A 15,798-nucleotide genomic window follows, 5' to 3' on the forward strand; every position below is an offset into this window, starting at 1 on the left:
GTCAGGCTGCTCAGAGCAGTCTGTGCTTTGGACAACTTTATTATTAAAGCTATGTAAATACAAATTCTAGCTAATTAGCAGTTATATTTTCGTATAATGATTCTCATTTTCCAAGTCAAGTACATAGCATTGTATAATGTCAGTTTTTTGTTCGGAATGGCTTCAGATTCCTAGGGTTAGTGATTTGCTTTGTTCTTTTTTATTCATGAGAAGTGGGCTCAGAGAAGGAGGAATGAGTGAGACTAAGAATGATCTAATTACCTTAGGAATGATTTTCTTCCTAAAACAGTTATGAGCTTTGTTGAATTTTCTGTACAGTTTAATGGCTTTAAGAATTTAAATTAATTTTTTAACCCTCACCCAAGGATATATTTATTGATTTTATAGAGAGAGGAAGGGAGACAGAGAGAGAAGCATTGATGTGAGAGAGAAACATTGATGTGAGAGAGAAACATTGAGAAACATTGGTTGCTTCCTCTATGTGCCCTGATGAGGGACGGAACTGCAATCTAAGCATGTGCCCTGGCTGGGAATTGAACCCCTAACCTTTTGGTGTACAGGACAACACTCCAACCAACTAAGCTACTCAGCTAGGGTTTGGGGGGGGCTACCAAATTATTTGTTTTGAAGGAATGGTACAAATGAAAGTAGATGATTCATACAAGTTAAAGAGAAGGTAAAGGTAACTGCCACATGCGTGTACTGCTTTGGTGACCAGCAACGTCATTCCTGTGGCCATGGTAAGGCAGCCTGAGGCTTAGCTGTCTATACTGTCTCCCAGAGTGTGCTTGTCAAAGAGATGCTCTGCCATGCCAGATTCTCAGGTGCCCAAACTGTGCAGGTCAGGTTACTTGGTCACCCAAGTCTTTGATGGATTTCACCTGCTCAGCCAGGTAGTGAGTCTCAGTGAAGTCACACAAATGAGGGTCATGTTTTTCAGTGGCCAGCTTAGGCAAGTCCAGTAGTGACTGGTTTCACACTTTTACCCAAGTGTAATGCACACTCCATTGCATTCAGCCCATCCTCCTAGTCATCACTGGTTCTTGATACACTGAAGGAAGATTCAGCCACCTCATTGGTTCTACAGCTTTATCAGTTTCTCAGCATGTTCTCTCTCCTTATGAGATTGGTGAAGGAAATATTTGGCAAAGTTTTTCAAAGCCACATCATTGCAGTCAAAGTAGTAAGACATGGACAGGTAAACATAGGTAGCATAGAGCTCCAGGTTGATGTGGTGGTTGATGGCAGCTTCTGAGACCTGATGGTAGTTGTGGCACACCTGCAAGGTAGATATAGCTGTTGTGATGTGTGACTGAGGAAGGTGGCTTTGTGGCACAGGAGCAGTGGTGGGGGCCTTGGGGAGGTCCAGGGGCGCTGTGAAGAGATGGCAGAGGATGGATCTGGGCGTTGAGTAGGATAGGGGTTGAGCACCAGGTTCTGTTCAAGCACTGGTGAAGCAGGAAACCACAGTGACAAAGACTATAAAAATTAATTTTTAAATATGCTTGCTAATAGATTATCAGACTGGCTTAAAAATTATTTGAATTTCTTTTTCTTAATGTAGCATGTGTTGTTGCAGAAATATATCTATATCTTCATCCAAGTTAGTTTTAGAGAATAGTTCATTTATCTTTTCCATTCTGGAATGTGTATTTCATTAAAGAAAACATATTGTTCACATTCATTTTTACTTTTTGTTTTAGAATTAATTTTTAAAAGGTCTAGCTGATAAACTTAGTATTTTGCAAGCTTTGTTTTAAGAGCAAATGTTTTGGGGAATATGCCATTAATATTCCTTCTACTAGGATGATATTGATTCATTGAGACAAACTGCAGAAATACTTCAATTTTTAGAATTTTATGTTTTCTTTTACAAAGCACTGAAGTGTACATCTGTTGAGCTTTTCAGAATACTTTGCTGATTGGCTGACTCTGAGGAGGCAGATTGAATGACTGATGTGCTGTTATCTACTGTTGCCCAGATGAGTTAGAAAGGGAGGGAAGAGTGTCAGAGTGTCCTGGAACATGTGTCTAGGATGCTAAAACAATTACATTTGAAATTTAATTCCTCCTGTTGTAAATATAATTGTGCAAAATAGGAAATTTAAAAAAAATAGAAAAAGTAAAAGGAGGGGAAAATATAATCTCATCAGTCAGAGATAGTATTTAGCATCTGATATATTTTATAGGCATATTATTTTAAAAGTATGGTTTTGATATTTTACAGAGTTGTGAACATACTATGTGTATGTGTGTATTCCATTTAGTGTCCAGATTTTAATCTAGTTACCATTATAATACATTTTTTATGTTAGTATAAATGCTTTTAAGTATATCTTAATGATTGTACTGTAAGTATACCATGACTTATCTAATTATTCCCCTATTGTTAGATATTCAGGTTGTTGTCTAAATGGGTTATTATAGGTATGATAAAGTCTTTTTTGATAGAAATTTTTATTGAAAGAGAACACATATACAGTTCATGTATGTGTACATGTACATAAGTATACAGCATTTGAATTTTTCATAGGTCAACACACCATGGAAATTACTGCCTATGCCAATAAATGTTTACTAAGTGAGCACAGCCACTTTAGCATACTCAGGCCAGGAATTAGAACTTGACCAAGCTTGTGCCTCTAGTCACTCTTCCCTCCTTCTGTCTCCAGCAGGTAATCATTAACCTCACCTCTAATCACATAGATCAAATTTTGCGTAGAAGGTCTACATTTAATTTCCTTTAGATTTCCGAAAGAGGGTTACTAGGTCAAGAAGTATGGCTATTTTAAAATATCTGAGTTCATATAGCAGATTGCTTTCAAAATGTCATGTTATTTTATTACCACGTTGTATGAAAATATGGAAAGGACTTTTGTTTCTGAGTGTGGGAGAGGAGAGATATGAGGGCCAAGTGTAAAGAGACAGAGTTTTGGACTGTGAATTAAGTACCAAATTGGATCATATTACTTTAGGGAAATTCCAGCAGAGTTTTGAAGTTTTATTTTACCCATCTTGAAAATGTTCCTATGTTCTTTCTGGACATTGCTAGTTATTGTGGCAGAAAGAAAAAAGCCTGATGAACCATGCACTTGTTCGTAAGATCTGGATTCAAGTGACACACAGACTCCTGCCCATGTTACATTGGCCAAAGAAAGCATATGCATTCAGTAGAGCCAAAGGTATATAATATAATCTTCCCACAGGGAGATGTACTACAGGGAGGGAAGTTGGAATGTATGGCAAATAAAAATACCAGTCAGCACACCTTCCATCTGATGACTTTTTGCCTCCCCCATGAGGGGATCAGATCATTTAGATTACTAAGTCTTTTATTATAGAAGCACAGCTTAGCCTTGCAGGGGGAGGTTCTGCATCTCCGTATAGAAGTGTAACTCCTGTAATTATTGGAGGGGCATTTGTGGGTTGCTGAACTTTTTGCAGTGTGCATACTTCTTTCCTAAGGAGAGGCCCAGAAACGTGTATTCACTAAGAGGTGATGGGGAAATGCTAAATTTGGTGTTTTAGATACCTTTGGTGGAAAGCAATTCCTCTTTAGGACACAAATTTTTATAGGTGGTTTATACATACTGGCTACATGCTCTCTGGGAAACGATTCAGTTATTGCTTTCCTAGTCCCTGGGGAGTGACACAGAATTGTAGAGGATTTTTCCTTGGCATGGCAAGAGAATTGGCTTGGCTTGTTCAACAAAAGGCCTCCAGGTTATCAGGCACACCTTTTTGTTGTGGTTAACATTCTGTCTTTATCCTTTACTTCTATAATTTACATTCTTTTCTATTGTCATTCTTTTAAATATAGCTACTTTGTAGTATTAATTCTTGATTTTTTAATATATTTTAAAATATATTTGATTTATATTTGATTATGCTATTGCAGTTGTCCCATTTTCCCCCCTTTTTGCCCCCCTTTTTTTCCCCTCTTAACCTTAAGAATAGGTGGTGGGTAAGGCCTTGGAGAGTAATGGAAAACTGTAATTGAACAACAATTTTAAAAATCTTAAAAGAAAGAATTGTTTCTCATTTCACTTTCTCCCTGTGTCTTCAGGGAAGACTCTGATGCTCAGAGAGACAGTTACATGGTAGTTGTTGGTAATGCTGTGGTATTAGGTGAGCTCTGATTTAACATTGTGTCTCTCTTTTATTCCCTAAAGATTTTTTCTCTCTAGGGATGGTGAAGTTGGAAAAAAGCTCCTGTAACTCCCCTCCAGAATGAACTCCCTGCCAGAAGACATGGAGAATGCTCTCACAGGGAGCCAGATCTCTCATGCTTCTTTGTGCGATGTCCACTCAATCAACCCTACACAGCTCATGGCCAGGATTGAGTCCTATGAAGGAAGGGGGAAAAAAAGCATATCTGATGTCAGGAGGACTTTCTGTTTGTTTGTCACCTTTGACCTCTTATTTGTAACATTACTGTGGATAATAGAGTTAAATGTAAGTGTTTTTTCCCCCATGACTATATAAGAATTGTTTCCAGAGACAAACATAATTTTCTTATTTAATTATTTATTTAATCCTCACCTGAGGACATTTTTTTCATTGCTTTTAGAAAGGGAGGGAGGGAGGGAAGGAGGTCGATTTGCCACTTCTTTATACACGTGACAACCAGGGATTGAACCCATAGCCTGGTTATGTGCCCTGACTGGGAATTGAACCTGTGACCCTTTGGTCTGTGGGACAGTGTTCCAACCAACTGAGCCACACATGCCAGGGCTCTTATTTTTTTTCATCATTTCTGTCTCAGTTAGTGAATTCCATTTTTTTTTCCAATTGAGGCAACATTGGTCTTCTCCAGCTGAGTTGGACATTTTTTTTTCTGTACTGTTATTCTTTAAATCAAACCTAGTTAATTTAAAACTCATTTTGTCCGGGATTTTGAAATTTGAATTCATGGTGTTTTGCTCTGTAACAAGAGTTGGCACACTACAGCCTGGAGGTGAAGTGCAGCTGGACTACTTTTATAAATAAAGTTTTATTGGAATACAGCCCTGCCCATATTGTCTATGGCTGGGTTTTATGCTGAGTGATTGGACTGAATAGTTGTGAGAGAGTCCCTTTGTCCCACAAAGACAAAAATGCTTATTCTCTGGCCCTTTTCAGAAAAAGTTTTCTGATTCTTCCTCCAAAGAAATCTAGCATGCTTCTGGAATATGTTCTAGATGTTGCATCTACTTTTCTAATTCCCATACTTTAGAGCTTGCATGTATTTACTCTACCTTTTTGCAAACAGATTATTTATATTTTATTAAAAAATGTTAGAGAAGCATTTGGAGATTTGTCTATATTTTGTCAGGTTTATGCCGTTATATTGTTAAGTAATTGTCTAAACCAGTGATCTTCAACATTTTTCGTCTCATGGCACACATAAACTAATTTTAAAATTTCTACAACACACCAAAAAATATATTTTTTGCCAATCTGACAAAATATAGGTATAATTTTGGCTCATTCACACCAGATGACTATTGTCGTGTTGGCTGTTGTCATTTTTTTTATTTGACAATCTAAGGGAAAAGAGGTCAGTCAGTGCCCCTGATTAAATAGTCAGGTATGGCATGCTTTAAAAACTGTTGTTGCATACCAGTTGAAAATCACTGGTCTAGACCAGTACTATCCAATAGAAATAGGATGCAAACTTCATGTGCTTTTTTAAGTTCTCTAGTTGCTACATTTATTTAATAAAAGTAAAAGTAAATAGGTGAAGTTTACCTTGATGTATTTTATTTAATCCAAAATAATGTTTTCTCCAAAAGCCTTGGTTTTCTGTTTACCTTTCTTACCAACAATAATAGGTAAACTCTTCCAAAATGCTTTTCTCCCAGGCAAAAGTGGTCTGCTCTCTTCACTTTCCAATAGTTCATTTATTTCTAAGACATATTTGCTATCTCCTAGGTAGTAATAGTTATTGGTTGTTGTTTTTTTATTAAGAGGTTACTCTTTGCTAGGCATAGTGCTAGGTGCTTTATGAGAAATTTAATAAAATAGAAAAAATATGAAAAGATGCTGAGATTCTTGTTTGAAAGAAGTTTTTGATTTTGCCTTTTTATATAGAGTCAACATCTCAATCTAAACTTCAATATTTTGATTCATAACAGAAATTTTAGTTCTAGACTCTAAACTCTTAGACATTAGGTTAATTGGACTCATTGAATTATACCTTAATAAAGAAACAAAAGCCACTTAATGAAAGCAGATACTTATATTAGAAAATAAGATTTATTTCAGAATTATAGTAATATGCAGCATGAATCTGTTAACAGTTTCTGTCTACAGAGTTTTCTTCTGTTAATGTAGCACTGTAGATACACCTTATTTTTGTTTAAAACCAACAAACCCCTGGCTGGTGTAGCTCAGTGGATTGAGTGTGGGCTGCGAACCAAAGTGTCGCAGGTTTGATTACCAGTCAGGGCACATACCTGGGTTGCAGGCCACGGCTCTCAGCAACCGCACATTGATGTTTCTCTCTCTTTCTCCCTCCCTTCCCTCTCTAAAAATAAATAAATAAAATCTTAAAAAAAAAAAAAGAAGAAGTGAATAGCTGCCATGAAAATAAAAAGCAAAGAAAGCTCTAGTGGGAAAAAACAAACAAACAAACCAACAAACCACTGATATGGCACAGTAATTTCGTATCTCTTTTACTATGTGTTCCACATGTACACGTTAAAGAAAATATTTAAATGAATGTATATTTAAGGAGTAATATATTTTCAAAACTAAAAGCTATATAATGAGAGATGAAAAAGAAATGCATCTTTTGACAGGACAGCATAGCAGCAGTTTTAGGAGAGCACACTGAAAAATTGTGGTGGCAGCACAAAATGAAGGACCTCATTGGTTTACCACTGATCTCACTATGTGCCTTTAACTGACAGAGGCCATGGGACAGAGCTACGATCACAGGATCTCACTTCTCACTTCTTTTTATTGCTTCAAAAAAACTGAACTGGAAGTGAAGTGGGTTGCACTCGGTCTCGCTCATGAGAAACTATGTTTACATCTATGTAATGTGTTAAAAATGAAAAATCACCAGCCCTAGAATGAAGAAATGCACTTTTATCTTCACTTTTCCATTGACTTCTGGTTTCCCTGGCTATAAAATTAAAAGATCAAAAGAAACAAGCAAAATATAACCAAAGTCACTGAAATAGGGGATAGTCTGACAGTGACTAGAGGGGAGAGAAGAGGCAATATCAGGGGAGAATGGGAAGGGTTTACAGGAACAAATTTAAAGGACACGTGGACAAAAGCTAGGGGGAGGGTGGTAATGGGAGGGAAGTGGGGAAGGTTGGGTGGGTGGGCTGGAACGGGAGTAAATGGGAGAAAACTACTTGAACGATGATTAAAATAAAACTTAAAAAAAATTAAAAGATCACACAAAGTATATGATCTCTAAGACAGTATGTCATGACTTTTTTAAATAAGATTTTTAAAAAAAACATTCACTTTCTAGTTTAGTTTGTTTTGATTTGTCAATTCTGACTTGGATTTTTCACTACACACTGACCATCCATTTTCTTTTATCTCTCTAAATCTCTAATCATTCAAATTGATTTGTTAAATTATTTTCTTTTGTTGTTCAAGTACAGTTGTCTCCATTCTCCCCCCACTACTCTCCTCCACCCCACCCACCTCCCACCCTCAATCCCACCCTCCTTTGTCTTTGTCCATGGGTCCTTTATACATGTTCCTTGATGACCTTTCTTCTTCTTTCCCCCATTATTTCCCTCCTCCCTCCCCTCTGGTTACTGTCAGTTTGTTCTTCTGTACCTTAACTGAGCACCAGGGTACAGGCTGCTGATTCAGGTGTTGCGAGTTCCACAAAAGCTACATAAGATAACAAGTTTAGCTTAGGAGATATACATATCTTATATTGCCTCTAGTGTTGGTCTTCAAAAAAAGAAAGAAAAAGTATAAAGGTTACTTAGGCCTTCAGAAGCATATGGGGACCAAACCGTGCTATGCAATCATAACAGTAACGTAATACTTTGCTTTATATATGACTTCCACTTAGCCACTTTTCCTTGCTCCAGGGAGTCCATGGGCACTGACCCAGCCTGGAGTGCAGGGACTGGTGAGCCTAGAGAAAGCTTATACCACTGTGATTCATTTTCTTCTGGAAGGCCTTAGGGCAGCTAATGTTTGGGGCCAGTTGAAGGGATGGTTTTGATTCTGTGTAGGGCTGCCTATTGCACCCCTGAATGAACTGGTTGCCCAAATGGGATCTGGAATTCACCACAGCTTGAGTTCCCTGAGGACTCTATTTTCTGTCCACACTCTTCTCCCTTAGTCTCTTCAGACTGATAAAGACAGGGATCTAAAAAACAATAGAAAAGTTTTTTTTTCAGCTTTTGATACTTTGAGATTATGGTTCAAAAAAGGCCTTTGCTTGTTTCCTTATTTTCTAACTGTATACTAGAAAGTGTCAGAATGCTTCTAATTTGACCAAGAACAATCACGACCAGTTCTGTGGCCTTAAAAGGCAAGCCACTTAAGTTCTCCAGGTTTAACACCTGTGTTGCCTTCCTTGTGAATTCCTTTGAGAATCAAGTAAAAATATATCCTGTACAGCAGCCCCTTGAAAGTTTTAAAACTCTTCACAATTATAGGTTATGTAATTTATTATTAACTGAAATAAATTTTACCTTGAATGAGAGGGAAAATGCTGGTTATTACTTTCTCACTATTGATACATTTGTGTTTCAGGTACTATTACCCTCTCCTTTCTGATTCTGATTTTATTACCTACTGTCACTGTGTTCTGTAGTTACACTGTGATGACCGATAATAACAGAAATGCAGATCAGAGGAAAGTCAGTGAGTTGGAATTATCTGAGGATTAGGTGGAGAAGACGGACTGAACTGGATGTGGAAGTATGGGTGGAATTTGGGATAGAAGAAGGAATTGGAATTAGTGTGGAAACAATAGGGGAAGGGTTTGGAGATCAAGGTGAGCAGAAGCACTGAGGCAGGAATATGTGCTTATGTGTGTGTGTATGTGTGTTGGAGGAGACAGGGACAGAGGAAGAGAAAATATTAGCCTAGCTAGAAAGTGTCTACAGAAAATGCCTGTAGAAAAATGAACTTGCATAGGTAAGTTGGTTCTAGACTATTAAAAGTTCTTTCCTGTGTAGAAATGTTGCACTTGCTATAATAGTGAGCTCTTACAGTTTCTAGAGAAGCCTAGAGACGTGGTTTTGAATTGTTCCAGAAGTTAGTGACTTGCTATATCGTGACCTACCTGCCATGTCCAGCTCGATGTTTAATCTAACATGGTCCACTCCTGCCTTTCCCTTTCCCCTTCATCAGTAAACTATACTCAGACACTCAGGCCACAAATATAGTCTCATTCTTGATTGTGTAGCTTGTTTTGTATTTCTCACACCTTGTATCCAGTCTAAAAGTAAGTTCTGTCAAATCTACTTCCAAGACCTAAAACAGTGGAGAGTAATTTAGAAAGTGAGGGAAGCCCTAGAGAAATGTGAATTGTCTTCTTTCAGAGTATATATTTCTAGGATTTTCAGTCTGGGCTAAGTTTTTTTCTCTTCTAAGATAAAGTTTGAGGGCTTTTTTTAATTTAAAATTTTAGTTTGCCAAAATATAAACTACAAAAAATACATTGCTTTTCATTATACATTTACATTTGTTGAATGAATTCAGAATTAAGAGGGGAATGCAATTCGGCATTTTTCTATTTAGAAGTAGGAGGGTTCTATATTTTAGCATTTCTGGATTCCTAGAAGATATGCAGAAAAGTGTATATGAAACCTTACTTGTATGTTTCTTGTATCGCTTTCACATGTAAACCTCTTTTTGTTTTTACTTTTTCCTCTTTCTTCCCAGGTGAATGGAGGCATTGAGAACACGTTAGAGAAAGAGGTGGTACACTATGACTTCTACTCTTCTTATTTTGATATATTTGTAAGTATTTTCTCTTGTATATTTTATTTCAGATATGATGACTTAACCAAAAGGCAAATTTCTTTTCAGTAGACCTCAAAATTTGTGCAGCTCTATTTGCTTTCTTTCTTGAACTCTACTTTTCTTTTTTCCTGTAGTTTCTGGCCAGTTCTATGTTGTTTCCCTCTTTATTAGAATTGTCTGTTCATCTCAAAGATAAAAGCCATTAACTATGAATCACTAAAAGGAAAGTTTATCTTTTTATGTAACAACATCATGAAATGCAATTTCTTTTCTGTCTCGACATGGATTTCAGTGTTTTTTTTTTTTTAATAACAGTCTGTGTTTCATTTTTCTCTGATAGAATTTGAGGAAAGTTATGTATTTGTAGTCTTGGACTACATTAGCCAGTTATAGAGTTATGTAGATGCATTATCTGTAGATGAGGCAGGTATTTTAGTCAAATGAATGCTGGCAGTGTCTTTCTAGGAAACACTATGACTCTGGGTTTGTTACATCTCTGTGGGATCTCTTTATAGTGTAAGGAAATCAGAGTCCAACATTGGGTTAGACACAGCATAGACAATTAAAATTCACAGTGAGTTCCCCCAAATTCATTTTAACTACTTTATTCACTGTCTGTAGAAAACTACATGCACAGTGGTTACAAGTAGGACCCTTAAAATCAGAAAAATCTGGGTTTGATTCACAACATGATTACTAGTTTTATATCTTTGAATACACTAGGTGTAAGTTTCAGTTTCCTCAGTATTTAAAATGAGATCATCATCATTCTGAAAAATTAGTGACATAATACATGGAAAACAGAAGCTCAAAGAACCACCTGTAGTCACTGTCATCATTATTTATGGTTGAGAATTTTATTTTTAAAAAGATTTTATTTATTTATTTATTTATTTTTATAGAGATGGGAAGGGAGGGAGAAAGAGAGGGAGAGAAACATCAATTTATGGTTGCCTGTACACGCCCCCCTACTGGGGACCTGGCCTGCAACCCAGGAATGTGCCCAGATTGGGAAATGAACTGGCAATTCTTTGGTTGACAGACCCACACTCAATCCACTGAGCTACACCAGCCAGCTTGAGAATTTTAATAATTATATTTTCTAATGGTTTCCAAACAGCTCTGACAAGTCTTGTTTTGTTTTTGGAGAGGCCTGCAGAATTGTGCATGGGGAAAGAAGTGGAATTCCCAGTGAGCAGAGATCAGGATTCCTTGTCATCACCCCCTTGCTGCCTAACTAGTTCCATTTTTATCTGCACAGTATGTTAGGGTTTATCTTTTTTCTATATAGTATCTTAGGCTTCATTTTCATCTGCATAGTATGTTAGGGTTCATTCTTATCTGTATTGTATATTAAGGTTTATTACAGTAGATAAAAAAGTGTTTGGCTGCTACAGAATATTTGGAAAATTACTAATGTAAGAAATTAAGTTTCATGGTTCAGTGTCTTAACTTTTGAAGTTGGTGGCAGAACATGTTATATTCTAAATCTCTTGATATTTATTTTTTGAAACTGTTGATATATAAGCAACGAATGGATTTTTCTTTTTTTTTCCTTATTGCCCTTGCTGAATTTATCTTAAAATAGCCAGAGTCAGGAATTGTCAGGAAGCCAGATTAATCAACCGGTCAGATCTCCATTGATTATCTGTATTCTAAGCTTAAGGGTTACTGGACAAATAGGTAGGTAGGGCCTGTTAGCTTAGATAGGAAAAACTGCCATGCGTGGGCTGGGAAAGGGTCACAGCCTCCAAGAAACCTTGGGATCTGGGAGACTTCAAGATAGAGACTTACCCTTTTGCCAAGTCCAGAATGCAGAGATAGACTTTAGAATGAGTTAAGAAACTAAATGATTAGGAGGTTGTTAGAAAACACATTTTTAATGAAAGCAGCGAAGTGAAAACAAATACAGTTTGGGAATGTCATTCATGTAAAAGGATCTTATGTGAGGTTATCTAGTCCACAGCACCAAAAAAGTTTAGCTTCCGGCCTTTCAGCAGTTTTGATTAGTGAGGAACTATTGGCAGACTCTGACACTGAGTTTCAAGAGTCAGCTTTACTTTTCCCAACTCAGAATAAGCATATTTCCCAAGTAAAATTGGTAAACTTTATTCTGTTTATTTCCTAATTACTATGGCAGCTGTAGTATAGTGGTTACGAGTCTAGTGGTCTTTGCAGTCAGGCTACCTGGATTCAAGTCCTGGCTTCCTCACTGAGGAGTGTGTGGTTTTGGACAGTTTTTTATCCATCGTATCTGTGGTTTGATGATAGCACTCGACTCATGTGGTTTTTGTGGTGGGGATTACATGGGATAATAATACACTAAAGAGTTTCATGAAAGTTTCAGAATTACCCTAAATAATCAGATAGTAGCTACTGACATAGGCTGAACTCTTCCAGTACTCCCAATACCCCAGAGCTTTACTGTGGGCTTGACTAAAAACCTGATACCTTTCAAAATTGAGCATTTGTACCTGAAGTGTGTAAGTCAACTTTTAGAACATGTTTACACTTAAAAGTGTATCAAAAATATAGATGGATGCTAACAGAAAGGAAAAACAAACATTTAATTTATGTATTTTTGTTGAGGATGAAAAGTTGACTTGAACACTTATTTGGGTGGCATTACATAAATTCTGGAGCAGGGCTCTCACAGGCTGATCTGCAGACCAACGTTAGTCTGTGGCAATCCTCAGCCAATCAGAATGATGAAGTACTTTGGTGGGTTCCTCATAAATCTAAATTACTTGCCTTTTGTATGTATTTTAAAAAACTTGTCTTTTTTTTTTAAATATAGCTTTTGGCAGTTTTTCGATTCAAAGTGTTAATACTTGCCTATGCTGTGTGCAGACTGCGCCATTGGTGGGCAATAGCGGTGAGTATACCGGATGAATGGTTCATCTCCTTCAGTGCTGGTGGCTGGGCCCTGCTCACAACAGGGCTGATTCCAGGCCAAATTCTACTAGTTTTTCCTGAGTCCCTTTCCTCCACACTTCAACAGGTTTAACCCTCCAGGGCTTCTTTCCAATGGTAGTGACTGACTAGGTTTGTTCGTGTGGGTACTGAGCCAAAAGAGAAATCTAGAGTCCCAACAGGATTTTGGCCAAGCATCAACCTACCCTCTACCTCATTTTACAGTGAGAGGTAAGATCAGTACTTCTGTCACAAAGATACTTAGAAAATTTCCTGTTGGTTGAAACTGCTTGGTGATTTTTTCATTACTTGCTCTCTGCTTATTTTGATAATTGCCACAAAGATACTTAGAAAATTTCCTGTTGGTTGAAACTGCTTGGCGATTTTTTCATTACTTGCTCTCTGCTTATTTTGATAATTGCCTTCCTCCCTGTTTTATTCCTTTCCCTCCAGTTTTAAAAGGAAAAGCTCTCATGCTCTTTATTATTGTTGCCTTTAGGCTTCTTTAATGCAGTGGCCTTTTTTACTCATTTGTTTCATTGCATCTGGCATAGATCTTTGACACATGCCATTCACCCTTAATAAATGTTTATTGATGTAAAGAATTATAAGCAATTCTGCATGAATCGTTTTTGCCATATCCTTAGACATCTGAACACTCACCTTTCTCAGAGCTCTAATAAGGCAGATATATGATGAGAATGTTGCTTAGGAGTAACCCACGGTCCTGCTTTTAGAATGTGAGACCAAGATCTGTGTGTGGGCTGGCATAGGCTTGTCCAGCACTCCTAAGATAGAGTGTACCAGTGGCCACCTCTGCCTGGGCCATCTCTTCTGAGCATCCACAGAATCATTAGACTATCAGTTGAGCCCCAAACTCCCATTTCATGGATGCGAGCTGACAGTTTTAGCCAGTCTTGACTCCCTGTCTTAAATATGTTTTTACCAATACTAAATAGCTGTGATGGTTGTCCCTTCCCAATTTGCTATGATAGTACCTATCTGAGTCTCTTTAACATGCAAAATGCACTAGTATTTGCCAGTCTATCTGCTTCAGTGCCCGTCCCCCTCCCCCAGGAAAGTGGTTGATACTCTGTGAGAGTTTTAAGAAAGTTATCTTCAATATCTAATTGTAAATGATCAAAGGACAGGTCAGATTTAGCACATTCATTTTATTGTTTCTGATTTTTAGTTTTAAAAACATTTGTAGAAAGGGTCCAGGCAGCTGGAAGAAGTCAGCCGGTATCTAAAGAGCACTGTAATGCTCTTTAGCCTGTAATGTTAATTAGTATCAGAATGTAAAATGCTTCCTCCCCCAGGTGGCTTGCTGTGGCTGGTGTGTGTCCTCGTGTGCTAGCTGGTTGTGTTTTTGCTAACAAATACTGACTCTGTGACTTTGTTAATGCTTACTGAGCATGACACCTGATATCCCCTGCCCTCCATTCTGTCAGTCAAGGCCACTGTTCAGCATTCATTTTGGTTGGGTTTCACATTTCTACAAATCTTAGAGGATAGAATGACAGGGGCAGATCCTGTGGGATAATCCCAACCCCCAGGGGGAGCCTTACCTCTGTGTTTCACTATTCCTCCTTCTTTGTGATAGTGTCTTTGGAAAAAACTTAGTTTCTCAACACACCAGCTTCCTAAAATGTGGGAGAAAGGAAGCCACGAGAGCCAAGTTGGGATGGTGTACCACCTAGAAGCCCACTTTGTCCCAGCCTGGGTTTAGGGAATAGAGGTAAAGTACTGTGGGAAGGAGCCAGCCTGGGCTTAGCTTTCTCAGGCATTATATGCTTCTGGCTCAGGTGGGTCTTTTGTGAAGAAGGTGCCTCTGCAGTATGCAATGTCTAATTCGAGTGGTGCTGAATTATATGTCTTTCAGTTGACGACAGCAGTGACCAGTGCCTTTTTACTAGCAAAAGTGATCCTCTCAAAGGTATGTCCTAAGACTTTTTCTGAATAATACCACCTATAATGACAAGACCTCTTTTTCCACTGTAAGCTCATAATAACTGTTTCCCTCTGCTGGTCACATCTGTTCTTCCAGCTTTTCTCTCAAGGAGCTTTTGGTTATGTGCTGCCCATTATTTCATTCATCCTTGCCTGGATCGAGACATGGTTCCTGGATTTCAAAGTGTTACCTCAAGAAGCAGAAGAAGAAAACAGTAAGTTTGTCTCAAAATTATCCTTCTGAGACTGGCTAGATACTTAGCTGGATTTGCATGGAGCTGCAAGTGGGTGGAGTTAGGTGGATTATGATGTCTCCTTTGTTTAGTGGGTATAGCAGAAATCACAAGAAGGGTTGGATGAAAGGATAGTGACAAAATGTGACTCCTTTCTCCAGCTGTCAGACCTGGCTTCCTTAGAAGTGTGAACACTGGTGAGAAACTCATTCAAACAACAAAAATAGCCAATACCTCTTTCTCCTCAAACAGGTCAATTTTTTTTCTCCCTGTTACTGTTACCCTCAGGTCACTAGTCACTTTGTGTATCTAAACAGAACTATTATCTAGGGACAGAGAAATATAAGACCGGTCCAGGGGAGCTGAGTCAGCAGTTCTAAAAGTCAGTGATTCCCCAGAGTTTCACATGGCTATTCACAGAGCTAGTGGCTTTGAATGGGCTACAGTTAGAACGGTTGAGTGCCTAGATATAACTGTTGGGTTAATGATGAAGATGGAGTTTGGGAAGAGGAAATAGTAAGCCTTGAAGTGCTCAACCACCTCAGGCGTTCACTGTCCTCCTCTGAGTAGTTGAGTGAGAGTCAGCATTGCAGAATTGTGAGTCCTGCCAAAGCTGTTGTAATCTCCCTGTGTGGCTTTGAGTGTCCCTGAATGGAGTAGGAAGGCTGAATAATTCACTGAGCTTTATGACTGATTATTGGGCTGGAATTCTTTTCCCAGTAGTGGCCTTAGCGGGAGCCTGCATACCCCACTCACCCTC

At 38.1% G+C, this 15,798-nt stretch overlaps 1 protein-coding gene and 1 pseudogene across 4 annotated transcripts in view; one reads left to right on the forward strand and one right to left on the reverse strand.

Annotated features, from left to right (window-relative positions):
- Positions 1-15,798, forward strand: part of STARD3NL (STARD3 N-terminal like) — a 182,603-nt gene that overhangs the window by 24,810 nt on the left and 141,995 nt on the right. For 3 of the 4 annotated variants that reach the window (XM_045826996.1, XM_045826998.1, XM_045826997.1), the window contains 5 exons: positions 4,173-4,455; positions 9,862-9,939; positions 12,740-12,817; positions 14,738-14,791; positions 14,903-15,020. In XM_045826996.1, coding sequence (XP_045682952.1) covers positions 4,231-4,455; positions 9,862-9,939; positions 12,740-12,817; positions 14,738-14,791; positions 14,903-15,020 — 553 coding nt within the window. In that variant the 5' untranslated portion in view covers positions 4,173-4,230. Of the gene's footprint in view, positions 1-3,042; positions 3,183-4,172; positions 4,456-9,861; positions 9,940-12,739; positions 12,818-14,737; positions 14,792-14,902; positions 15,021-15,798 lie in introns of those variants that run through there. The other variant, XM_045826999.1, reaches the window with a different exon arrangement.
- On the reverse strand, positions 758-3,014 carry LOC123811237 (annotated as a pseudogene).

Source organism: Phyllostomus hastatus, unplaced genomic scaffold, assembly GCF_019186645.2.
Source record: "Phyllostomus hastatus isolate PE091 unplaced genomic scaffold, TTU_PhHast_1.1 phas_scaffold_78, whole genome shotgun sequence".
Taxonomy (NCBI): domain Eukaryota; kingdom Metazoa; phylum Chordata; class Mammalia; order Chiroptera; family Phyllostomidae; genus Phyllostomus; species Phyllostomus hastatus.